The sequence below is a fragment of the Leiobunum rupestre genome, chromosome 6 (genome assembly GCF_980474605.1).
Source record: "Leiobunum rupestre chromosome 6, qqLeiRupe1.1.hap1, whole genome shotgun sequence".
NCBI classification, from domain to species: Eukaryota; Metazoa; Arthropoda; class Arachnida; order Opiliones; family Sclerosomatidae; genus Leiobunum; species Leiobunum rupestre.
Window position 1 is genome coordinate 50,289,021 of NC_143389.1, and position 26,541 is coordinate 50,315,561.

Consider the following 26,541-nt stretch of genomic DNA (forward strand, 5'->3'; position numbering starts at 1 on the left):
CGATTTCTCAGCATCCCCGCAGATTAGATCTGGAATCTGGATCGAGTCGATCGGCTACGCACGCGGCTGCCAGGCTGCCGGCCGACGTACGCGAGCAACGCTGCCGCCGAGAGAAACGAAGGGACAAATGCGCGAAATCCTCGCGTTTGTCTACATTGGGTTCACGCGCAAAATTGCGTTCCGTATAAAATTTCGGGATTTGACGATAGAGGGGCGTCGCTCGTCATCGTCTGCTATTTTTCGCGCCGAAATCTTTTCCGAACGCGAGGCTTAGGGAAACGGACATTCGCGTTGTAATTTTCTATTATATTTATAAATATAGATGGCGGTAATAAATAATCGTAATTAATCCGATATTTTCCGTATAAAAGAAAGCCAGCGACAGGGATGATTTCGTAGGACTAGAACGGAATGGAGTAGCGGCCATTGGAATAAAACGGGGCGGGATGGGTGGGTAGATAAAAAGGGGGTTGATATAATTCGATCCCCCTCATCTCGCCAGTTGTTTCCGATTCTTTCCATCAGAGGGCAGTGGCGACGTTGACGCTGCGCGGAGTAAACGCGTTCCAGGCAGAGAAGGGGGGAGGAGGGGTTCGCGAAACCGGAGAGTCGCTCGTATCTAGAAGCGAAATTTTTCCAGGATTTTCCCCCCAGAAAAACCTCTCGGCCAGAGGTGGAGAAGAAAATAACGAAGGGGGAAAAACCGAGAGAGAAATAACGGAATAAATTAAAATCCTTCAATTTTCGTAGATAACGAAGGAAGGATTTCTGGGGAAGGCGAAAATCGAGATTAGTTTTCATTAAAATCGGTTTAGTAGCGGCCCCCTCCCCGCCGCGTCTGTGTTTCCAGGAGTGAAAATAGAGCCGGAGAGGAGAGCGATGCGACCTCCTTCCTTCTACTGAAAGAAGCCCGCAAGATCTCGGAAAGGACTCTAGTAGTAGGTTGGGCTTCACTCATTCCCCCCTCCCCCCCCCCCGCTGTATTAAAACTATACCGGTGTCGGGGGCAAAACCGGCCTTAATGCACGTCAGTTAGAGTCCCTCAAGTCATTGGAATTACCCAGATCATCGTATCGACGTACGGAAAACACCGTTGTTTCTCCCCCTGCCACTTTTTTTCCTCGGCTAAAATTTGTTGTTTACAACGCCTAAAACGGGACGCCGAGGCTTAACGCGCGACCGCGACGCTTGCGAGCGATTTCCGCGGGAAAAGAAGACCGTTCCGGAAGAATAGCCGAGAAAGAAACGTCCATGTCCGCCGATTTTGATCTCTCAGTTTCGGGCCGTAGTCGAGCGGCAGCTTCGACAAAACGCTTCTTCGATATCAAATGATTAGGCTTAGCGTTCGCGTCCACCGTCGAAGTTCGGCCGAGAAGAGAACATACAGTGCCGTGTTCGTGGTTTTTTAGCGCGCAGAGCCGACCGAGAGAGTGGACCGGACCCTGGAAGTTACGTAGGAATAAAAAGATGACGAATAATTGGGTGAAATTCGGTTGTAAATCTTTCCAGGAGAGGAAAAGGAAACGCGCTGGTTAAAATTCAGTCGTAAGCCTCCAGAAGAGACGCTCTCGCCCTCTCGTTGCCGCTGCTTTCCCGGTTAGGCTGGCTTCACGTCGTGGCTTATATAAAAGCAGGTACGTTTCTTCGCCGCACGACCCCACATCGAGGAAGGGCCTTGGCCCCTCTCGTGTTTTTGTTCCGTTTTGTTTCGCTCTACGTACAGGCCTACACCTGACTCGCGAGGGAATTCCCCTTATCACTTTTCGCGTCACTAGTATTATACCTTGATATCTTTAATGGCTGTTTACGATTAGATAACTAATTAGCGATCATCCAGATTCGCGCCTGTAGTGCTTAAATATACGTTTCCAATTATTTTCAATTTATTATTTATTTATGGCTCTCATTAATCCAATTTTAATCGCTATTAAAAATTTACTTGGGAAAATCCGGATATTTCCAAAACGTTGTAACCCAATGAGCAACATGTGTATAACAATCGATATTTATTTTAAAATTGTCTCAAATATATAATAGAGCCTATAAAATGCCCGTTTAAAAACTAACATACTGATATTAAGCAATTTTTAACATTCCGATAAACTAAGGGAAAACCTAAAATTGGTCTTGTATTTTTAAATTCCACCGAAAAACAGTAAATGAAAATATATATTACCGTGGTAGTATCATTTAGCAATGCGTCAATATGCCGTCATTTCGCTTAACTATATAAAAATCTTCTATCATAGTGGTACTCATTCTCGAATTTAATGACCATTAAACTCAAGTTAGTCAAGCAATGATTTTTTTAATTAGCCCTACATATTTAAAGGATTTCGCGCGGGGGAGAGGAAATTCCCTTTCTCGTTGGCCCCTCCCATCGTCGCCTAATTGATTAGAGAACTAATTATATTCAAAAACGTCGCCCTCCCGATTTCTATTGGGGGGTAGAAAACAATATAGAGCAAATTAGGTTAACGATCGAAAAGCGTTTGTTATTTTTTGACCGTCTTTTTAATTTTAAAGCTGCGCCTCCTCCCCCCTTTCAATCCACGGAATATTTGCGGCGAAAGTCAACCGTTTCACCGTTGCTTATTATCAATATTACGAACTATATAATTTATGATGATGATTTTTAAAATAAACGTTCGAAAATCGTGTCTGGGGTTTTTCCGAGTTCTTTTGGATTTTAGACCTTTCAAAGTCGTAATGTATATTTTTTGGACTAAAAATCAGTGGGTATTTTTTTTACTTCCCCCCAATTTTTATTATTATTATTTAGGATCTTCTAAGTTTGGCAAGTTGCCAAGTTTCGCCGGGCCCCTTAGATCGATATTGGCGGCAAAGCCCGAAAAAAGGCGTTTCAAAGAGAGAGAGAGAGGACCAAAAGGGGGTCGCTGCAGCGTGGCTCTGACTGAAAACTACGTTGAACGAAAGAGAAGTGTTATACGCGAGTGTATAATCGAGTCCGGCCTTACCTGACTCTTCCTTCGCGGCCTACTCTTATTCCGAACGGACTGTACCATGTCGTCCGCCGTTCGCGTCATTGCTAAGTGAGACCGTATTGGACTATACAGATGAGATAGAGAGAGAGAAAGAGAGAATAAGCGTCGGGAGTAGCGCCGAGAAGAGAACCCTAAAGGGGGTGTCATATAAAATACCTCTGGAAAAGGGAAAACCCCGTCCCCTACATAGCCAGAGAGAGTGGGTATTCTTGGCTTATAACTGCGCCAAGCATAACTTTGTGCGCGCATTCGTTTGGGGCATACCCCCCTCTTTTTTTGGTCGTAGGGGGTGGCTCCTTGTACGCGTGTATCTGGCTCCTTTTTATAACTTTTTCTCTATCTTCTAAAAAGTCTCGGTGGGTTTTACACGAATTGGCTCTAAAGTATTCTTTTATTATTATATGTATTTTTTTCTCCCTATCTCTCGTTCTCTCTTTTGGGAAAAATAGCGGCCTGATATTAGATTCCGCCTTATGCTAGAAATACGTAGATGGGATGGAATGTTTTTGAAAGGTCCCCCCCCCCCCCTTCCGGCGCGCCCACCTTGCCCTTTGGCCGTTTTCACTATTTCGTTTCTATCTGAAACTGCGCGAATAAACTTAAATATTCCGCCTATTCAAGCAGTCGTTTGTGTTTCCACGCTGCCTCGTACCACCTCGCTGAGTTCCTGACGAGATGCCCGCTTGTCCACGGAATAAGCTTTTATAAGTACAATTCAATTCTCGTTCGAAATTGGTTGGTTTCGCTTCCTTACGCTGTTTTTTAAGGTGGGGGAATGAAGCAGCATCCAGGGGTCGAAGATGCTTCTCCGCATTACGTTTGTGTTAAGCGTGTTGAACACTTCTACAGGCGCTGGTAGATCACAAATAGGCCAGATCGTCCGTATTCCGTAGTATTATATTTTTGGATGTAAAGGAATGTTTACCGTCACAAAATAAAATTATCGGTATTAACTAGTGTTGTTAATTTTCCGGAAAATTAAAATGCGGAAAATTTTCCGAATTGCGTTAAATTATTCGCAAATCGGAAAAATAAAAAATTGAAACATAAATTACTTTTTAAAGGTTTTTAATGTTTTTAACTTTTCATCGATATAAAATGTCTAATAACAGTAAACATACTACAAAACATTAACATTGTTAATCAGTTTAAACTAGTCTAGAGGTTTAGTTTTACTTTTAGATTCGAAAAAATTAGACGAAAATGCCGCTTTATTTAAATTTGCAAACAATTTTAGACTAATCATGGAATGAAATTTTCCGGAAAATTGACTTACAACACTAGTATAAACGTAACTGGTATATAATCAATATTACCATACAATATTTGTTTCTTTATCGAACGTGAGATTGGTAAATCGGTTGAATAGAGTGGTTTTTTTTAAATAAATAAAAAATCTTGAGATTCACTATTAATCACGCCCACTCACAAAATTTCAAAAGTAGGTTTTCCAACAGTTTATTTTAAAATTATTTCTAAATAAGTTCGTTTATTACCCGTTGTAACCTGAAAGTAATTTAAGAATTATCAGCTATCTATTTTGAAATATTGTGTCGGTATCGTTTTAACTAATCTTGGTTAAGTTCGCTTTAGAATTTTTGTTGTTAAGACTCGAAAATGTTTCTCATTCTCGTGAAGGTTGGGTACGAAGGCCAGTCCTCGCGGAGAAAGAGTACCCGCGTACGTGGATGACCAAACAAAACATGTTTATAAAAGGGAGTGGGTGTGTGTTGGGAGGAGATAGAGAACGGAGAAAGTCTGAGAAAGTTGCTTTATGGCGGCAAACACAATCTAGATAAGAGGCCTTGGGCTACACACTTTAATTATCGGTCGTTGCTGCTGGGACATTTACTTTGCAAGCTTTCGAAGGACAAAAATATCGAATAAACATTAATTTCCTTCTCAGTCTATTACTCTCATCTCTCTTTCTCTGTAGATTATCTTTTGAGTAATGAATTAAACCAAGCTTGAAAGGTACTTTATTCTGGCATTTTTCCTAAAACGAAGGGCATTTATAAGTAGAATAATCCGCGTTTCGTTCTCAGCAATTTAATATTTTTGGAAAATTTAAATATCGAGTTATGTAATCCTCTGTCGGAGAAAAAGATGGTGGGAAAAAGCCTCCCTGTCTTCCTCAATTGGATTAGGTAAAAGAGCCATAGACGGGAGCACCCGCCACTCTAATCCGGTTAATAAACAAATTTTTAATTAAAAGGGACGAACTTTTCCATTTAAGAGGCTGGCGCGGTAGAAATACATCACCCCCCCCCCCTCCGAGTCGCCCTATTCACCCCCCCCTCCCTCCTTTCTCCGGTTTAACCCCCTTTCGTCGCTTCTTCTTGTAGGTCGGCTATCGAGGCTAAGGCGACACGCGGACTGTACCCTTATAACAGCCTTTCATTTTGGTGTTCGGTAAATCCATTCGTAGCTTTGTACTTGCGCATTACGTTCCGGAATTCTGTTTATTTCAGACACATTTCCGGTTAGATTAGGAGCCCTGACTTCCGGTATGGAATTATAATGTTTTGCCCAACAGCGATATCGTACACTTTCTCTCCCCTCCCCGCGTTCTACCCGCTTTTATCTCACTTTTCTGTCGGAATAGCTAGATTTTCCTATTGGCTCTAAAGCGATGGATAAATACTGGTGTAGGCTGTATAGTTTGCTAGTAGCTATCCTCGCTTAATGTCGCGAACAAAAGGCTCGAAGATATCTTCCTTTACAATCGCCGTCTTCGTTTCGGTATTTTTCTAAAATCGAAATTTCCACGTCCGATTTCTGATTTCTTCGAATATTCGTTTCCTCATTAGCGTTTATTCCAATCGTACGTACGCGGTAGTGAGGTCTACGTGATAGGGTTAATTTATGAGCGTTATGTCTCTTTGTGTGTTGGTCGTCAATTAGGCACTTAGAATCGTAGGTCGTGGCTCGCCAGGACTCGCGGGAGCCAATATTGGTTTTTGTTTATTGTTAAACATTAATTTCTTGACGTTAATAATGATTAATTGGGCAACGCCTAAAAGCCGCCGCTCGGCGCTATCAAAAACGGGAGCTCGCGCGATCTTTCAACAAAGATTGCAACCGCTCTCACGTTATCAAAGGGTTTATCCTTCACCAGCCTCAACTCGCAATTTTCAGAGTGACGCCTCTAAATCTAACCGCCATTTAGCATCTAGATTATCCCAACCCCTTGTCACTGATACCGTTTATCAATTCCGAGGATACCTTCAGGACGGTATAGTTGATATTTCATTCGCTCGAACACTTTCCGTCTCCTCCGTACCCGAGTAAAATATCGATAACTTTAAAACCAGCACTTTTTTTACGCGAGTGATTATTTGAACGAAACGAGGCATATCTGATTTACGTTTTGTCGATTGTAGGTCTATCGCTATTTCACCTTGTATATTGTCGGGTATCTCTCTCTGAATTTCAGCTGTGGGTGAACCTTTGACCTCTACGAGTCCGGCTTCGACCTCTGCCCACATGACCTCGATCGGAGCTCGCCCTCCGCGTCTCAGAGAAAAGGTGAAGGCCATAATCTCATCAACCATGCTTTGCTGCGGTCGCAGAAAGGTCCGTCCAAAAGTTTCACAAACACTCGCACTCGTCTAGATTTCCTCCTAGCTTAGCTTTCTATTTCTCTTCTCTTTGTCCGTATTTGTTTATCGTTTGGTTCTTCCGCACCCGTTTATTTCTCAAAATATTGTTTATGGACCAACGTTACGTTTCGAAAAAAATTCCAGCGGCCACCGAGGGAAAAAATATAAGACAAACCGTCCATTTCGAGAACTATATTTAACTTTTTAGATGGACTATTTTATAAAAATATCCGCCTGATTAGCGCGTTAATTAGTTTAAAAAGGAATGCATTCCTAGCTGAAACGTAACGTTTGTATTTTGTTCGATCGATATTTGGTGGCAGACACTGGCTTTCCGTTCGTCAATTAACGCTCGCCAGTGGTTGCTTTGGTTTTTCTTTTCGTTTAGGAGGCGCGAGAATCAGTCGAGACTCAGACGGAAGGCGGTCAAGCGATCGCTACGAGTAGCGGATACCGTAGAGGTCACCACCACCACCACCACCACGGAGGAGCGGGTCCCTCGGGCCGCGGAGGCAGAATGCCCGAAATGGTGGTGCAAGGGGATTTCCGCAAAGTCAGTGGCATCTCCACGGAAATATTTCGCCAGATCGAGGCTGTCGAGAATGACTTTGACCCGGCCGGGGCCGGTCAGCTGATGGAGGCCGTCGAGAAGCGGGGCGAAATGATCATTCGGCTGCTGGACCCGGGGACTTTGGGGCGGGCCGGGGCGGACGTATGCAAGCGGTACTTGCAAGCGGCCTCGGACTCTCATCACGTGGTGCAATTCGTGGAGATAATCAAAAGGCCGGGACAAACGCTGGGCCTGTACATTCGCGAGGGAGAATCTTCGGCCCAGTTAATGGGCACGCACGGGCCCGAGGGCTACGGGATCGGCATGAGTGGCGTCTTCATCTCTCGGATCGCCCTGGAGAGTGCCGTCTACGACAGCGGACTTTTAAGAGTAGGCGACGAAATCCTGGCCGTCAATTTGGTCGACGTACGGCGCATGAGCTTGGACGACGTGGTCATCATCATGTCCATTCCTAGGCGCCTGGTGCTGACCATTCGGTCGCGGATAAGCGGAGTGACCTCGGGTCGAAGCGGTCGCGGGTCTTCCAGAAAATCCGGGGGGATGGGCGTGGTTGAGGAGATTCACCGACCACCCCCGGTCGTGGTGCTTAAACGCGAACTCTTGGACGAGGAGCCGCTCGAGGAGATTAACAGCAACGAGAACGGGCAGTTGATGCGCGCTCGCACTAAAGGGTTGCCGGCGGACATGCCCTTAGTGGCCGTTCCCCTGCAGCATCATCCGCAACCTTACCAGGCCACGGCGGCGCATCCCGCCACCCACCCGGACGACCGATGCCTGCTATATTACAATTCTCAACCCCCTCCCGGATCGAGGAAAACGACCTCTTCGATGGGGCGAGGTCCCGTGGACCGCGACGAAGACGACGAGACCACACGATGGTACGCGGGACAGCCTTACCAGCAAGATAATCGTACGATGGTGGTCACTAGGCAACCTACGGCCCACCAACAAGATCAACTTCGCTACGCCAAAACTTTGGAGACTCTAGCCGAGCAAGTTCACTCTTTTTACCCCGGGCATCCTCCTCTGGCGAACTCTGGGCCGCCTTCCCACGCCCCTCCTCCGCCTCCTTTGGCCATTGGGACGGGCGGCTCCGGGTTCCCACGTCAGCGTTACTGGGAAGAGCACGGCTCCCTCTTGAGGCGCTCCGGGCAACTGCCGCGGGCGGAGAGCGACCAGAGAATTCCTCTGTTGGGGGGCTCCGGAGATTTGGGCACCTTCGACCGGTACGGAACCGTGGGTGCCCGAACTCTCAGGACGAGTCTCCGCGGCCCTTCAACTATGCAAGCCAGGGGTCGAGTCAACCGTCGCTTCGACGACGGAACGGTCACTCTACCAGCCCGACAACACCAAGGAATTCTTCGAAGGCGCGCGGCCCCTAGCATGGAGAGCGCTTCGGACACCGAGGCTACTACCGGGCCTTCCAGAGACGCCTGGCTTCGAAGACAGCACACCCTGGGCTCTCGAGGGCTGACTTCCGCCGCCAGAGCCAGCCAACAAAGTCGAAGTAACTCTTTACCGAGGGCACGCGTCTCGGACCACGACTACAGGCGGCAAAAGCAGCCGGCCGCCGGCGTTCGTTTCGAACCCAGAAGTTCCGCCTTGCAAGCTTATTACGACTCGCAAGACGAGAGCGACGGCGCCGTCTCGGCTCCCGAATTGCCGTCGACCCGCTCCTACAGACACGCGCACCGAAATCGAGGAGGAGTCAGTCGAGCCTCAGCCACCATTGGATCGGGTGAGTGGTAAATGCTAGCCTTTTTGAACCGGGAGCGCGTTCACTTTGACGCTAACCAAAGTACTTTTCTTCGAGTAGGGATGTTGAGGCATTCTCCGAGCGTCTTTACATCGGCCGAGTACCGAGCCTGGATGAGCAGAGCCCCCTCGACTTCGGCTATTTACGAGAAAGTCCGAAGGAGCCAACGTTTTCCCCAACCTTTGAAATCCAGAATAGCGCACAGTGCCGAGAGTCTTCTGGATTCTATTAGACAAGTACGTTTTCGGGTTTCGGGGTGGGTACGTTCGAATAGATTTGACTTGATTCGTCGCGTACGTTTAGGAAAATCGTCTCCAGCAATTCCAGCGAGGTTTCTATCCTTCGAGCAGTCTCTTGCGTTCTTCGTCTCTCTACGGAGACTACGAGCAGCACCAGAGGCAGCTGGGCTCCGTTTACGGCAGCCTGGACTACTTCCGTCGCCAAATGGGCCTGCAAGGGCTGGCGTCGGGGATAGCCCCCACCTCGTCCGGGAGCACCGGGACCGTCGGGGCCGTGGTGCCCCATCCGACTCCCGTCAAACCGTCGGAGGACCGGTTGCATTTGTTGACGCTGAATCCGCGCGAGTTTTTCCGATACAAACCCGAGCGCGATTCGGAAGCGGTGCTGCAAGCCGACGGCTTCAGCGGCCTACTCTGGGTGCACCTGTTAGCCGGTCGCGGGCTCAGGTCAACGGCGGCCGCCTCTTCCGGAAGCGCGGCTGGCGGAAGCGTCGACCCGCAGAAGGAGCACTTCCGGGACTTGTATTGCGTTATCGAATGCGACCGCGCGCACAAAGCCAGAACAGTCGTTCGAACGGGCGACCACAGCTTCGACTGGGACGAAGTCTTCGAACTGGACATTGTGGAAGTTTGCGAAGTTTCCTTTTTGCTGTACAGTTGGGACCCCCAATTCCGGCATAAGTTGTGCTACAAGGGGACCATTCATCTGCTGACCATCTTGAGGGAATCGCCTTCGCACAGCGTGGCGCTCAAGCTGGAACCGCGAGGGACACTCTACCTCAAATTGCGTTACCGAGATCCTCGTCAGACATTCCAGCGGCTGGCGGCGACTCCCCCCGCCGCTGCCAGCGGAGCGACCCCTTACTTCGGCGTGGAGTTGGAGACGGTGGTCACTCGGGAAGGGTCCCCCTCGGGGGTCCCCGTGCTCGTCAGAAGGTGCGTGGAAGAAGTCGAGAAGAGAGGCCTAGACGTCGTGGCCATTTACCGCCTCTGCGGCTCGGCCGTGCGAAAGAAGACGCTGCGAGAGGCGTTGGAGCGAGACCCCAAGGGAGTCGATCTTTCCTCCGACCACGTTCCCGATATTAACGTTATTACCAGTAAGTTTGTTCCCTCTTAGCCTCCTCTTCCTAACATCCACCCTCCTTCGCGTTTCTTTTTTAGCAGCTTCTTCCGCCAGGAGTGTATACCAGAAGCGCACGCTCTTCTGATTTATCCGTACGGGTTAGTTACCAGTAATCAAGCTATTCAGTTTTATCCCCAGGATAATTTTGTCCGGCAACGTAATCCACTAAACTAAATTAGAAACGACCCCAAACACCCAAATCGAATTAAGCGACTGGATGTATAAATATCGTCGCTCCTAAAATAAAGAGAATGGTATGAAAGAACGAAACACTGGGCTCACGCGCCAAACCTTTTAAAGGGAACCGGACTCTTCTAAATGGAGAAGCGTTATTATTAGGCGCGGCGGCGAACGCGTGAGTCAACGAAGGTGAAACCGTAGAAAAGCGATAATTGCAAATCAAGTCGAGAAAATCCTTCGTTAAACCATGGGCCAAGTAATGATAAATCCAGGACATGACTCCCGTACCTACGCGCGTACTAAATCCGACATCTCCTAGAAATAACAAGCGGCTATTTTAGAGGGGGGAGGAAAAGTGGATGAAAAAAAAATTGGGGACAAATTCTAGCAGTAATTTCCGGTTTCTTGGGCGCCATCTAGTGGTGTCTAAATAAATATGAATTATAGTAACGGTTGAATTTTCAAAATATACGCGACGGTTATTTATCATTTTACTTGAGTAAGATGGGTAAAGTAAAACATTGCGTATTTCCTAAATGTAATAGCGATTCTCGTTATTTACATGTAGATTTTGTGGCATTTCCAAAGCCAAAACAAAAACCTATACAATGCAAACAATGGGTTAACTGGTTAGCTAAATATAAACCGGGCTATACAGTTGAGAAAGTAAACTACGACACATTTTTGTGTACTAAACACTTAAGTGATGAATTTTTTAAGACTCAGCTTTGGCTTAAAATACCAAACCAACAAAGCAAGGCCCCAGGTATGTTTCCCTACGAAAGTGTTTTGACGAAACATTCTGCTAAATTCTGAAAATAGGTTATAAAACTTTTAATTTATTTTTAGAATAATACAATTATTTTATAATATTAGATATATTTAAATTACTTGCCTTATATACAGATAATTATCATGTTTTTAAAAGGAACAAAGGTTTACATTTGAAAATATTACTATCTCCACTTTCTCCAGTCACGTGGTTTTTAAAATTTTGTTCCTAAAATGACGTATTTCCGCAATAGAAACATTATTCCGATAGGTGGCGATAGTAGTCGCGTGTTAGCGCGGCTGTACCCGTTTTGGAGAAAAGTCATGTCCTGGATTTATCATTACTTGGCCCATGGTTAAACGGAGCTCTCTCCGAAACGTCAACCCTTTCACTCCTCGGTTCGATAATCCACCATTCGACTGTAAGAGTGATTCTAAAGGTTCTTAAAACGGCACGAGCTCCGCGAGAAAATCTTCATTGTTTCTTAAATCACTTCGAGGAGGGGACGGATCGGAGAAAAAATCAATGTCATCTCGCTTTTTCAAAAAGCCGGGGTTCAGTGGCCCCTGGAGGAAAAAAGAAGTTCGCCCAGAAATTGAGAATGAAGAAAGGAAGTTATAGCCCGGGCTAAAGGAAAGAAGGGAGAAAAATAAAACGCAAAGACTCTATAATAAGACCGAGATAAGGACTATTTATTGGTACCAAATCGTTATCCGCGACTAGCGAAAGTCCGGCGAGAAAAACCCTTTTCTTCGATCCGGTAGAGGGCTCCGCTGTAAGTGCGCGCACGTTCTTCTCGAGTAAAATAGTTCGCGTAGAAATAGATCCCCGTTTATATATATATTCGTCAGGGTTATTTTTTATTCGGCGTGATGTCTGGGAGAGGCGGGCTTTCTTTAACCCTTTGGACCAACCGCGACGAGTAACACTCGTTCGTTATCGGCGTCCGTCCGTTACGCCAAGGAGAGGTTATACCGCCGTCGTTTTATCGCCTCGTAAATCCTCCTTGGCTACAATTTAAACGTTTCAACCCCCTTTGTTGGGAATATTCGTAACGACGAAAGGGAGGTTCTCTTTTTTTGGGCGAACGTATACTGTTGGGGAAACAAAAGTCGTAAGGCGGCCCTACTCGCCTGACCCGGAAATCGCTACGCGTAATTAGTCGCATTTCGGGATTCGCGAAAGAATATTTTGAAAGCAATTAGTTCTAGAAGCTTGCCACCGCCTCCATTCCTTCGGACGAGCCCTCTTTCTCCGCGCGCCATCCCAGCGAGGACGACTTATTATCGCTGGATATTTACGTTGACGCGAGACGCGTTCGAGGGGCCCCGTTCCGTCACAGTAAGTCGCTTTACGGATGTTCACGCTTCGTCCCCTTCGATATAATGGGATGGCTTCCGAGCATGGCCGCCGCGCTTTGCGGGCAAAACACACCACCGCCACTAGCAGCGACGACCGTTTCGCCCTATCAAGAACCTGAGAGGAAATGGCGCATGGAGTTGGCGTCGAATTATCCCTACTCCCTCCTACCCTTTGTATAAAATTATTACCCCCCCCCCTCCCTCCCTCCCCGCAGCGATGCTTTATTTGACTAAATTATATTTATTTTTATCCGGGGGGTACGGCGTATTGCTCGCGAGGGACGACTTGTTTTATTATTATTTTTCTATAGCTTTGCTATTATTATTACTCTCTTGAATGGCTTCTTCTGGGGCCCCTGTGATCTAATACTCGGGTGTAAACTGCACCGCGTCGCTGGCCTCCGCGTGAGCATCTGATTCGAAGCATTCCCGAAAGTTCTACGCCCTCCGAAATAGCCTTTATCTTTTATCTATTGACTCGCAGCCACTCTTATTTCTTTTACTCTTTGAGAGCTTGTTCCGGGAAACGGCTCTACCTTTATAACGCTGTCACCTTCTTTTTTCCTTAGTCGTAATAAAATGTTAAATATTACATTCGATCTTGACCTTTCACCCCCACCTATCTACGGAGGGGGAAGCGCTTCAAGTTATGAGCAAAATCGAAAGTGAGGGTGAAAGAAATATGAATGGATGGCAGGGGGCGGGGGGAGAGGGCTAAAAGGTTGCGAGGTAGCCGGATAAATCATCTTTGAAACATTCCTGGCTTCGTTCCTCATCAGCCGTATACAGGCTGATACGAGAATGGATGGTTCAATAGCCGAGGAATATTTCCAAACTATACAACGTATTTTATAATTTCTACCGATTGTTTTTCAATAGATCAGGATTGACCTAACTACGTCCGAGTATCCGACGTTTCAGATGCCCATTCCGTGTACCAAATCTCGCGAAATCACTCCGATTGTCTACTATTTCAGACTCGTCTTGTGGGATTATTTTATACGGAGCTAGGTTTGGTATGAAAATCTGTTTCGCCGTGACTCGGATAGATGGAGCTATCGTCGCGTCTTTCCGACATTCGCCACGCGCTTTAAAGTTTATTCAAATTTTATTCAGCGACGGCGTTACGCGTTTCAAAATGAATACAAATGGAGTTATTTGCGGGGTTGGACTCTTGACGGCTGAAATTCGGGCCCTTTCTTATTTCTTCGCCATTATTTCGAAGTCGCGTTGACACCCTGGCTGACGACCAAGTCGGATACGTTTGAAGGAAGACTCGCGCGGTTTTTATGGCGTATTTCAAAGTAGGATTTTGCAAATAGACGCTCGCGTAAAATCGATTCGGCAATTCGTTAGGATGTATTAGTACGCGGAGGCTGGAAGTGAAAGCCGATTTTTATATCATGGTTCTTGCCGTTTCGGCTTAAGGCGGTTCCAAAAATAAGGAATGAATTACAAAAGGAGAAAGACGCGAAAATATTATGTTAGGCCTAACGGAAATGTTTGCGGAAAAATCCTAGTTGACACGGTTTGACTTATGGATTTTAGTTGGCTTCTTTGGCTACCCAGGTAATTTGTTAACCCACCAACCGAAAATATTTTGTCCGTCAATATCGAAGGGAAGCTAAAAGAAGCTTACGGGGTTTTATCATGGAGAAAACGTGCTCATCAATAATTTATTTATTTATACTTAGAGCATATGTAACATAATTACTCATAAGTATGCCACTGTACCTTTATTCCATTTAAAAATCTTCACTAACGGTTTGTTTCACCACGAACCAGTAAAAAGGAGGACTACGTTAGATTTTAACCTTTTTATTCATCCTAGTAATTTTGGGAGTCACACTATTGGCTACAAAGTACAAACAGCTGTATTTAAGCCAATGGAAAACCTCTAAATTGAGAAGGAATTTTAGTCAGCCTAATGTAGATTTATTAAAATTTTTAAACTCGCCTGGTTAGTGCGGATGAAGTTAAATAATGAGTAGTTTAGAAAACGAAAAGGTTGGGGAAAATGACCAACGCGGTTCAGTGATCGCTTTCCGAAAATGGAACAAGTCGTTGAAGTGGGATATTCCACCAGCGTTATTAATACCCATACCAAGAGTTAGGCTCAAAAGAATCTGCAAAAATTCCAACCATGTAGATGCCCCAGAAAAGCTCAACCTGAATTTCAACTATTTTTTTCAATAAACCTGCTTCTTTTATTTGGCAATTCAAATTTATTTTAGAACCTGAGTCTACGAAAACTTCATTAATTTGCAAATTTATTGCATTAACAGTCCTCAACACGATATTGTAGCTCATTCTAACTCCTAAGCCTTGGTTGTTCAAACAGATTTGTTTACTAAAATAATGGCCGTCGGTTTATCAGACGTAAAGATAATTGTGCGACGGCATAATCGGCATTTGCGATTTGATGACATCAAATATTACATCAAATATTACGTAGGGTACGTATGACGCAATATCTGTGAAACAAACCGTTAGTGAAGAAATAGAGCTAACTAGTGGCATACTTATGAGTAATTACGTTACATATGCTTAGAGTGAATGATTATGTGAACAGCACTACACGGGGGGGGATAACTTTTATCCCCTTGGCGACGCTTTAATAAATATCTTACGACACAACTCCGTTTTTCTCCACGCTCTTATTGAAGCGTCTATTCGTACCAAATAGGATTGATATATTTTAACCTCCGGCTTCGTTTTTGTCCTTGATTCGCTCAGGTTTGTTAAAGGATTATCTTCGAGAATTACCGGAACCGCTCTTCGCCAAAGGCCTTTTCGATATGTTGGTGGACGGCCTGTCCGTGTGCCTACCGGAAGACCCCGAGGGCAACGCCAAACTCATGTTCAGTATCCTAGAGTGTCTGCCCAAGATTAATCGGGTGAGTTTTTTCGAAAAAACCCCATTTTTTCGTCCGCTATCTTTCGCGAAATCCGTGGCTCCTTAGAAGCACTCTGTTTATAGCGTTTATGCGAAATTGCCTTTTCCTGAAATAAAAGCTAATACGTTTTGGCTCTTTTTAGCCGTCCCCTCCACTCACCTTTTCCAAGAATTCGAACGATTTTCAGCATTAGTAATATCCATTAACGGAAACGTTTAAGACCCGTTGCGTGATACACTCGCTTCGTTTACATTGCGTCACTCACGTGGGCTTGTTTTTTCGATAGGGTAATTGTTGTTTTCAATTTGGTTTTGCTACTACGAAATTGAAGTTCGTCGAGCTATAAAATTTTCTAAATTGTCGCCCAATGAACCACCACTATTGTCCTTGCCATACGGAGTTTAACCCAAAATGTATCGAGGTTAACGAAGAATATGAAGCTTCTGTTTTTATGATTCCCGGAAGATAGACAGCATAGACTCCACCTTTGTGTTGCGGTAGATTTTAAATTTTTAAAACTCATTTTACACGTAGTGGTATAAGTCTATCATAAGGTCCCCCATAAGCAAAGGTCTACCATAGGGGCCCATGTTAACGACGTTGTCCTGGAGATAAGAAAATTAACGTACGACGATAGCGCAGTAGCGCCATCTTCGTTTTCAAAATTTCTACATCTGAAATATTATCTTACATTTTAGAGCAGCCACACAAAACGCGTCTAAACCATTGAGTTGGGAATATTAATCTAGAGGTCCAATCGAAACGTCGGATTTCAGTATTTCGCGAAACAAGTTTTTAAAAATAAGTATACTGTCGTCTGCTCCCATCGGCGTCCCAAATGACGAGAAAACGTTATCATTCTACCCGTGGCGCCGTCTATCTCTCAATGATTCGTTCAAATAAGACGCGTTTTCAAGCAAAAAGATTTTTTTTCTTCAAAATAATGGATGGCGCCACGGGTCATATGATAACGTTTGCTCGTCATTTTAGAGCAGACGGCACATTCGTATTTTTCAAAAACTTGTTTCGCGGGGAGCAGATTTGATTGGATCTCTAAATTAATATTCCCAACTCAATGGTCTAAACCTCAAATTTGAAATATAAATACCTTCAGAAACAAGTTATCTTATTTCTAAATCTAGTTTTAGGTTATAATGAATTATTTTGCAACGATGAGTGTTAATTTTATGTTTGAAAGTGATAAAATTGTGAAAAAGCCTTAGCTAAGGTGCTAAGGGCTCGCGTGGTTCTAAGCTTCAAAACGTTCGCGCATTCATCATGCAATGCTCGAAATTAATTTGGGGAAATGTCTAGTTGAGAATATAACCACTAGGACGTGCAGATTTTGAATACCTACCTTTTAATAACGGGTATGTGATCGTCAAATATTTGGCCTAGACCTTTGTTTATGGGGATCTTATGGTAGTGGCTATGAGAGTTCAAAGGGGAAATTTATTAGATCTATAGTCTGTTCAACGATAGAAAAATATGCCGATGACCTCAATCTCACCCGGATGATTGAGTTAAATCTACAGAATGACCTTGGACTAGAGTTCGGCGTTTGGATAAAAATCAACCACTTATTTTATTTTTATCCATAACCTACAATTATCCGAAAATATACATTATTTTTTGCATGTTAGATCGTTGTTTATCCATGGATAATATCCATAAATAAACAGTTAACCAAAATATTTGCGATTAATCGAAATTTCGCCAGTTAATTTATCTGTTACGCAGAGCTCTACCTTGTACTACATCTAACGATTTAAAATGTATAGATTTTTATTCATAAATGCTGTTCTTAAATTTCACACGCTTTTGTTTTCGCGTTAACGGTATTTTTAATTACTTTGAACCAATTTTTCTTAATTTCTCCCTCTCATCATTACTAGCTTTACAATAGTTATGTCAGACTTATTCTACAGTGTGGTAATTCGGCGTGGAATCCACATTTTAAATTATATAAGTGCCAGTTAGGTGGTGTTCAGCAGTGTCGAATTAACCACCACCAGGGCCCCTAGGCTGGAACTTTAGCCTCGACTCGAGACCCCAATACAAATAGGAAAGTTTCCGGGCCCTTAGGATTAAGCCTACTTAAGTCTGTTGGTTTATATACCACTTGTGTTAGATTTTTTTCCATTTAAGATATATCTCTCGGCGCCAAAGACTGAACAGTGTTATCTAGCATTCTATGGTCACTCGCCGCCCCTTCTTAGACTTACGACGTTAGTTAATCACTGGACAGCCCTTTTTTTTTTAATACAATTCGATTAGTGATTCAATGGCACTTACAATAAGATTGCGCTTGGTCATGTAACGCCATACGGATGTCAAACGCTTATAGTTCTTCTATCGTACTGCAAAAAGTTGCAATTCCCTCCTGACTCGATCACTGGGGAAAAATAGTAGATTTAAAGGGCTTTTAAGGAAACATTTCGCAATCTAAATTTGTAATAGATGGTTAGGTAAGCCGCTGGTACCTCTATCTAGTATTATTATTACTATTTTCGGTGTTAGACTTTTAATAACGAGTGTAATTGGGATTGTAGACCATTGGACCGAAATCCCATTCGTCCGAATGTACCATTCAACCGAATTCCAATCGACTGAAAACCGCGTTTTGCGCGGTTTTCATTCAATATACCGTTAGTGATACATATAATTTATATATCGTAGGTTACGTGACGATAGTATATCTAATTTGGACTAAACTATGTCTTAAATATTTATTATTTCGTACCGACGTGTATTTTTAGACCTTTTCCCCTTGAAATTTGATATTTTCCGGGTTTAATTTTGGAAAATAACCTTGATAAGACCCGACGTGAAATAGTTGCCTACCATATCTAACCTAACATAACCTAACCTAACCTAACCCAACCCAACCCAACCTAACCTAGCCTAACCTAACCCAACCCAACATGAACTAACCTAACCTAACCTAACCCAACCTGAACTAACCTACCCGAAGTGAAAATGAACCAGATTTAAATTTCCCATTCAACTGAATCCCGCCATGTTGGGCTATAAATGAAAATACTTTTCGGTTCAATGGGATTCGGTCCAATAGTATACAACCGTAATTGGAGCTAAATGGCTTTTTGCAATAGCTCGATAGGAAACCAGAGCCAACGCCAAACAAATCTCACCGATTGCATCATCTTTGATAGTAGGTGGTTTTTTCCCGGCCTGTTCTGGTGGCAAATAGTTCCAGTCCCGTTAAAAACATTTTTCCATAAAGCAGATAAATTTTGATGAAGTATGTTTACTCTCTTTACTTTGAGGATTTGTAGACATAATAGCCCTAATACTCCGGAACAAGCGAAGAGTTCTATGTGGCACAGTAAATCTCCTGGCCCGCGGAACAGGCGAGTCAAACGTTTCAGAGTAAAAAGAGTACGCTTTTAATCCGAGAACAGGCGGACCACATAATGGAAGTTTGTAAATGGGCAATGGTGGAGCAAACGTTATTTTTAACAGGGTTACCATGCATTTTCGTGCTAAATTATTGGTTTTACACGGAAAATGTAAGGTAACCCTGATTCGAACTAAAAAGAGATTAGAAGTCTAGATATTTTTTATGATTTTGTTTCATAACATTTTTTCAAACTTTGTTCGATTGACAGTACTGCAAGGTCGTTCTTAAATTGGCCCCCCATTGCTACAGCTCTGAACCAGGATTTTAGTTCGGAAGGAGCAGAAAATTAAAAAAAAAACAATAGCCCGTTCAATAAAATCCAACATTTCACAAAGACTATTCGTCAAAGTTTGTGGAACTAACAAGATTCTCTATTCTTTGGTTTCAAAAATTTAGCTTATTTTCGGCCTTTATGTGAGCCAGACATATTTTTTGAGGTATTTCTAACCAATGGTTTTCGACACCGACGACAGGTTTGCCCGATATATAATTTTATCTCCGACGAAAATCTGACAAGATTTCACACCCCTAATATTTCAAAGTTGGAAAACACTCGTAGATGATTTTATATTGCGGTCCATTCGCTTCGTGGCGCACGTGCCCCTAATTTTAACCCCCGTTTTTGCTTCTGGTTTAAATAGACAGAAACTATAATTTCGGATAATTTGTTAGTACCTTTAGTTTAAAAATATTTCATTGTCCAAATTAAAATATATATTTGGTTTCACTTCGCGTCTGTGCAACGCCATTTTGGCAGAGAGTCGTAGCAATTGCATTAAAATAGTGCTGGTATGTTTTACGGAGAGTTGTAAAACCAACACTACCTACAAAAAACCAAAGGCCTTTTCATACGAGACAACATATAAAAACCGGCCGTTCTCTAAAACGTTGCCAACAAACAGTGGCGGCGCCAGGAATTTTCGCGAGGGTAGGCAAACCAAATAAATGGGCCCCCGACCCGGGACCACCCTTTTCTCAACGAAATGCTTATATAAAATAAAGTAGTGATGTACATGACGAACAAAAAAGTTCTAACAACAGTAAAAAGAGTCCAAATATAACAGAACTGGTTTTATTTACTAGGAGATACCTAAAAAATGTCTATATACATTATAGACAATTATTTCATAGTTATTTATAAATAATTTTATCTCATGGAACAATTTTGGGGCTTACCCCCTAGCGCCGCCACTGCCAACAAAAGCGTTTGTGCCAACACAGTGTCGGATTATCCAATAGGCGCACTAGGCCTCGTTGTCTCGTACAACGTGGAAATATTTTTTTTATTCACACGAAGAAGCTCGAATTGAGACTCGTGTTGACCAACAATGTTTTTGCAAAAATGTTGTCTCGTTTTAAGTTTCTACACAATACCATCTGTAATAAAAATAAATTATCCATAGGTAGCTAACAGTTCCACGTTACACGATGTCGCCCACGCTTTTTCCTATTGAAAAACAATTCTACCCAACATAGCGGCCACAGCTAAAGCTACGGAGTGTTAGTTCCCTATTAATACAAATTGAAAACTGCCGCCAAAGCTAATGTGAGCCCAGGTTGTGACGTATCCTAATTCATTTTAGATCCCTAAAATACCCAAATGTTATTATTTTTCTGCAAGGCCCCTAATCTACTCTAAAATCGGGATTTGGTTCCTAAAGTAATCTATTTTCGTGAAATGCAGGGAAACCATCATAGGATTAAAATATTTTTATACCTCTGCTCAAGGACGGTTTATTGTTAGGTTGTAAAATTTAAAAAATGTCTCATTTAATTTTACATTCGATCTTATGGGGTTCCAATTTTGAAAAATTTGGTCCCTATTTTACCTTATTTTTATTGTAAAAAGTACCTATTTTCCAAATTTTTTTTAAAGATTTTGGTGGGAGCTCTGCATTAGTGATATCTGGATCCTATGAAGTCAGTTCTACATAATTATCTAATTACGTTCCATAAGTGTGTCTGTTAGTCTAAATAATTACTGATAGTTATGTGTGAAGTGACGTAGAATTGACGTCATAGCTAAAAATGTAAGCGCGTCTAACGAAAAAAATACGCAACTGAAATAAAATTATAACACGCCGCGTTTGAAATTCACCAAAAAATGAGCGGGGCTATTCTAGAAATAGGTCTTAGTAAAAATTTATTACAGATAATTGAGCGAGGGGCAGCTCACTCCAATGATTATTAGGACACCCTCGTATGACTAAATCATGATTATTAGATTAAAATTAAATCTGTAGCTTTGGCTGATCAAAGATTAAAAATGATTGAATCATGATTTAAATTTAATCGTGATAATTACACTGATGTATCACAGGCGTGCGACGGTCGAAGACAATGTTTGCGAATAATTTAACAGCTATTTTTTCAAACCAAATTTAATAGTAAATACCCACGTCCTATTTTAATGACCAGTTCTCTCGTATTTTATTAAGTACTAAAATTGACTATACTACCTTTACTACCCCCAAAAATGTCATTTCGGTTTGGAAATCATTTTGAGTAGTGGTAATATTGGTTTTGACAAACTAAATTTTAGCAAATGTTACATAAATACCAATTTTATTCTAATTTTGGTTAGTTGTAAAAAAATCCTTAAAGTAGGGTCTGTGGAAACCTTTTAAACCGAGGTATCGCTCAGTCAGAAATCCATAGCTCTACTTGGAATGTTTATCGTGGCAGATTTTCGTCCCGATGTGGCTGACGGTTTTTTTGACGTCACTATGTTAACTTAACAAACAACAACCTGAGAGGGGAGCGCGCGCAAAGGGGATTTTTTCTCTCGTAGGCGGGGCCAAAGCCGTCCGAGTGATCTTAAAATACGTGATACGGCAGGATAAGCATTCCAAGTAAAGGTATGGGTTCCTGGCTCAGTAAATAGCGCCGTTTTAGCGCAACTAAAATTTACGTAAGTGAGTACAGATTTAGCACTACCAAAGGCTGTACTCATTTTCATATTTATGTAATCGGTGTACATATTATCAGAGAGTGGTTAGCCCCTCGTTCTGAAAGCGATTCTAAGCGAACCGACTTGGACGAGCCGCTTCCCGAACCAACACGAAGCGATTTCTCACGCTGGTTTTGGAAACTAGTTCTCTAAACGAAGCGATTCTAGGGGTAAGTGTGAACGTGGCTTTAGAGATGTTTACGTCCAGTAGGAAAGCCGAGGCGATAAGCAGAGTGACTTCTAAGTCGCTTACCCCTAATTTACGGCCCCGTCATTTTCCAACTGGAGTCATTCTAGCGATCCCGGTGGAAGAACCGGACACCTTGACCGTCGTAATTTATCCGTCCAAAACCATCCCTCTCTCTCTGCGAATGCTGCGGGGGCGCCTTTAACAGATGCTCAATTAAACGGCTTTAGCCAATATTAACGTCCGTTATTATGTAAAGTGGCCTACGCTCTACGAAAGTCCCACTCTAAGTCTCTAACACTGTGTCCTAACCTTCTGATGTGTTTTTTTGATTTTGTATAAAGCGCCATAAAAATGTACGTATTTTTCTCAACGAAAGTTGACCCCGTTGTTTATTCTATTTCCCATAGTGCGCGGTATTGTTTTTAATGGACCACTTGAAGCTGGTATCTAGCCGTAGCAGCCGCAATAAAATGACCTCTCAACACTTGGCCGTCTGTTTCGGACCTATTTTAATGTGCCACACGGAGAGCGGGGGCGCTCCAGTCGCCAACATCCGGAAACCAATTGAAATATGCCGCTATTTGCTGGACATCTGGCCGGCCAAAAGAGGTGAGCTTTTCATTCCCATTATCTCTCCCCCTTTTTGTTTCAGACCTATAGTCGCACGCCAAGTCAAACGCTTCCCACGCAGACTGAACCGTCAGCTAAGCCTCGACCCTTCGAATGCCCCGCCCTACCTTTGACGAAGCCCGCCTGGCACCGAGTATAGGCCCGTAATTTGGCCTACCGCGCGTTCCCTTTCGCTGTCAATACTTCCCATTGCTATGATCAATGTTTCTCGCACTTCATAACGTTAAGGTTTCCGTCGATAAGCCGATAAGGGGAGCCCGTGGCAGCACCGAGGGGGTCGAAAGTACTTATCGGTTTTTTCTGTTTTTATATTTATTTTTGTCCAATCTTTGGATAATGTTTTTTTCTAATCGTAGTTTTATTCTCCGTAATTGGTCGCAGCCACTATAAGCCAACTTTCTTTCATTAAAAAAAATTCTGCAAAACAAACATTTTTTTTGTCATTTTTAAAAAACGCCCATCAGTTTAGCTTCGCCGCAATTTTCGGGGTAATGCGGGGAAATTAACTTTTCCAAATGGTTCTCCCTATTTATCCACATACAGAGTAGTTAGTGTAGACGCGCGTTTTTAAGGGAGTTTTGCCTTATAATGCACGCCACATTTTGTCTCGTTTCACCTTCCGCACCATGCTTTATCCGAGGGGCTGATCACTCCGCGTAATCGGTGTACAGAGCCGTACCTTTGACTGTACTAATGGGATTACGCGTAATCATTGAAGTCCCTGCCTTTGACAGTGGTAATCTAAGCGTAATCCGGTGTACAGATTTTCTAAGAGTGGTTAGCCCCTCGGCTTTATCATTAACTAACGCCATAAGTTTATTATTACGTTACACTTAAGTGTGTCAGTTATAAATCCACGTGTTAAATTTTTATCCGAGAGCTATTTCAAGAATTTATTGGTTTATCCTTTTTTTTAAATTTCGAATGATTGAATTCTATATCTGTACATATGCCACCAGTAATTAGTTTGACTAACTGACACGCTTATGGAAGATAACCATAGACTTGTGATAAAACGTTGGCGTTAAGCCCCATTTTCATGCTCGCTGGTAGCGGGTAAAAATCGACAAAATCCGCTTCCGCCACACACTTTTTCACTTTCCGCGTCGATCTGTTTCAAACAGATATTTTAGCTTTATTTTCACGCTTGCGAGTGGCGGATGCGAATTTTGACAATTTTTATCCGCTACCAGCGAGCATGAAAATGGGCCTTTACCCGGAGTTTCAATACCGATTTTGAAAATGTCAAACTTGGCTCGTTACAAAAAAATATTAATTAAAATTTTTCCATATTAATATTATTGTCAATATTCGTAATTTCATTATAAAATTTCAAACGTCAACAGCAATCTCTGTCCCAGGGAAGAATCACCCGTGTGTATAACCAGAAGTTTATAAAATATATCTTACGTAAGAAGTATCCATCTAGGTCATTAAAATGAAACTTGTGCCTTATCAGGATCGACGCTGGTTCTGTTGGGCGCCAATTTCCCGCTAAATCGTCTATTGCTTCGTTTAAACTAGGAGCAACAAACACAACACCCCACACAAAGAGAACGTAACCCATCAAAAGTCGTGGATTTTCTTGCGTACGTTTTTCATTGGTTAGACGCTTTAGCGCCTGCTGCCGGCGGAAGGGGAAAATTCGGAAATTGTCTTCCCCCCACGCCCGTAAAACGTTCCGCGTAAAGGCTCGTGACGCTTGTCCAATGAAATTCGTACACAACCCTTCGTTAGCGTGTTTAAAGGCTAGCTGCGTCCTCCTTGTGTTTGTTTCTCCTAGGTTTAAAGGTGTAAAATGTAAAAATTCCATCGCGCCGGAATATTTAGCTATCGATAAACCATATTTCCCCGCATGAAATAGTATTAGAAAATCATTATTTCTTCACAATCGTAACCTACGAAGATACATGTTTCCAGCTGCAATGAATACCTCGCTCGTAAGAAATATATTTATACTTCTGGTATAACGTATAGGTATCATATTGGGCATTCTTTCTTGGGACAAAAAATGGACACTTTCAACATTGGAAAGAAATTGAGGCTCGGATGGTTCACCGCTCTTACTAGCACTTTTCGACCTTTTGGCACGGTTAGGCTGATATTGAACTATAGTAAATCTCAACTGCTTCTTATACGTGTGTGTATTTTAGCGCTGAAACACTTTTGCCACGAAAACGTGTGTCCCCTAAATGAGAGCCTAACTTGATGTGTTCGAAGCGATCTCTCTCTCTTATTGGTGTAATCAAATAATAAGTGGGCCTTGTTTGCACGCTGTGTATTTGCAGCGACAATGGTCGTCGGTGAGGGCGGCGTGGCGCCGTCAGTGACCGTGACCAGCGGCGCACTGCCCCCCCTCGAGTCTTCCCGTTTGACCTCCACCGTGCTGAGGTCGACGTCGGACAAGAACATCAACGCCGCTGCTGGCGCTCCTGGGCACCCTTCCTCCGGCGGCGTCTCGGTGGTGGGGCCCGGGCCCGGCAGCGGATCCCTGGGCGGGCCCGGGCCGCTCGAGAAGAAAGCGGTGGCGTGGGCTCCAGTAACCGGGGTCAGTTCGATCGGAAGTGTGACTGTGCCCACCAGTACCGCTACTTCCGGTATGGTTCCCAGATCATTACCGGAATCGTCCTGCTGATGACCAACCGATGTTTAACAAAAAAAAAACAAATACCGCTTACATCATTCGCAAAGAAAAAACTGAACGATAAAAACGTGAATTATTAATATTGAAATTTTAAAAACGGATTTAAAGAAAAATAATAAATGATTTAAGAGAAAAGCTATAAAAATTGTTTGAAATTATAAAGAGAAAACGGTTGATACCGAAAGTTTATACCGATAAACGCGGGAAAAAAACACACACAAATTAACGTAATAATAAGCCAAGTTGGAAGTTCGGGACGCTTAAGAGGGATAAAATATACAAAATATCAGAGATTAATAATTGGGTTTCGTATCACTGCCGTAATAAAATAAATAACGATATAAAAAACTTTGGAGACAAAAAAAAAGTTTCAAAACAAAATGTATTAAGTGTTATACAACCTAAATACTCTCTAGGTTAAGTAATAACACAAACAAAAACCCCTACCACCTTCCAGATACGACCCTCTGAAAATCCCCCACGTAAAACCGTTTATATAAATATAAGAAAGAAAAAAATAAATAACAAAAGATTGAGTGTATCAAAATTGTTATAAAACTTATAAGAAAAAAATTAAAAATTCCTCATGACTTGTATGTTGAGAAATGACCCCTGCTATATATATAAATAGTCGAAAGAGATTACAATAAAGTAAATTAATAAAAAATCCCCTTCATCTGTCTAAGATTACCATTTTAGGATCAATAAATATTATAACAGGAAAAAAAAACAAATCGAGTTTAAATAAAAAAGTGAAGGTGTTCGTCTTATAATAAACCAATAAAACTTTGAAAAGATTTCAAAGTTATAAAAAAACGCGAAAATTGAAACCCCCTATCCCTCATATTTCCACATAAATATCGTCGTTCCTACAAAAAATACAGAAAAACAAGACTCACCGAAAGAAATTTTTTGTTTAAATTTGAAACAAAAATTGGTGTCTGCAAACAAAAATATATATATAACTTCCTTTCTAAATACTGTTAACAGAAAAAAAAACAATTACTGAAAAAAAAACATAATATGGCTGTCGTAATATAAATTAAATATAAATTAAGAAACAAAAAAGAAGCGTAATAATGAAATAATAAAAAAGCAAAGAAAGGAAGTTAGTCACTGTATGTTTCCCCTGTTTATATAAGAATAAAACTCACAATGTGTTGTTTGAAAAAAAAAACGTTTCTATTTTAACGCGATCTG

General features: G+C 42.7%; 1 protein-coding gene across 2 annotated transcripts; it reads left to right on the forward strand.

Annotated features, from left to right (window-relative positions):
- The first annotated feature begins 560 nt into the window (after positions 1-560).
- Positions 561-26,485, forward strand: RhoGAP100F (Rho GTPase activating protein at 100F). Of its 2 annotated transcripts, none has more exons than XM_090178542.1 (8): positions 561-1,634; positions 6,442-6,581; positions 6,996-8,916; positions 8,992-9,170; positions 9,238-10,270; positions 15,346-15,506; positions 22,475-22,676; positions 24,986-26,485. In XM_090178542.1, exons 2-8 carry the CDS (start codon positions 6,492-6,494, stop codon positions 25,330-25,332), a joined length of 3,933 nt encoding a protein of 1,310 aa, XP_090034668.1. In that variant the 5' UTR covers positions 561-1,634; positions 6,442-6,491; the 3' UTR covers positions 25,333-26,485. The 2 variants fall into 2 exon arrangements, with proteins under 2 accessions (XP_090034668.1, XP_090034669.1); XM_090178543.1 differs by having other exon boundaries at positions 8,995-9,170.
- The last annotated feature ends 56 nt before the right edge of the window (positions 26,486-26,541 follow it).

Bases quoted from the DNA above. Each gene is read 5' to 3' on its own strand.
- RhoGAP100F (XM_090178542.1), top strand. From the start codon at position 6,492: ATGACCTCGATCGGAGCTCGCCCTCCGCGTCTCAGAGAAAAGGTGAAG. The intron at 9,171-9,237 runs GTACGTTTTCGG...GCGTACGTTTAG, and splicing joins TTCTGGATTCTATTAGACAA to GAAAATCGTCTCCAGCAATT. The intron at 22,677-24,985 runs GTGAGCTTTTCA...GTGTATTTGCAG, and splicing joins CATCTGGCCGGCCAAAAGAG to CGACAATGGTCGTCGGTGAG.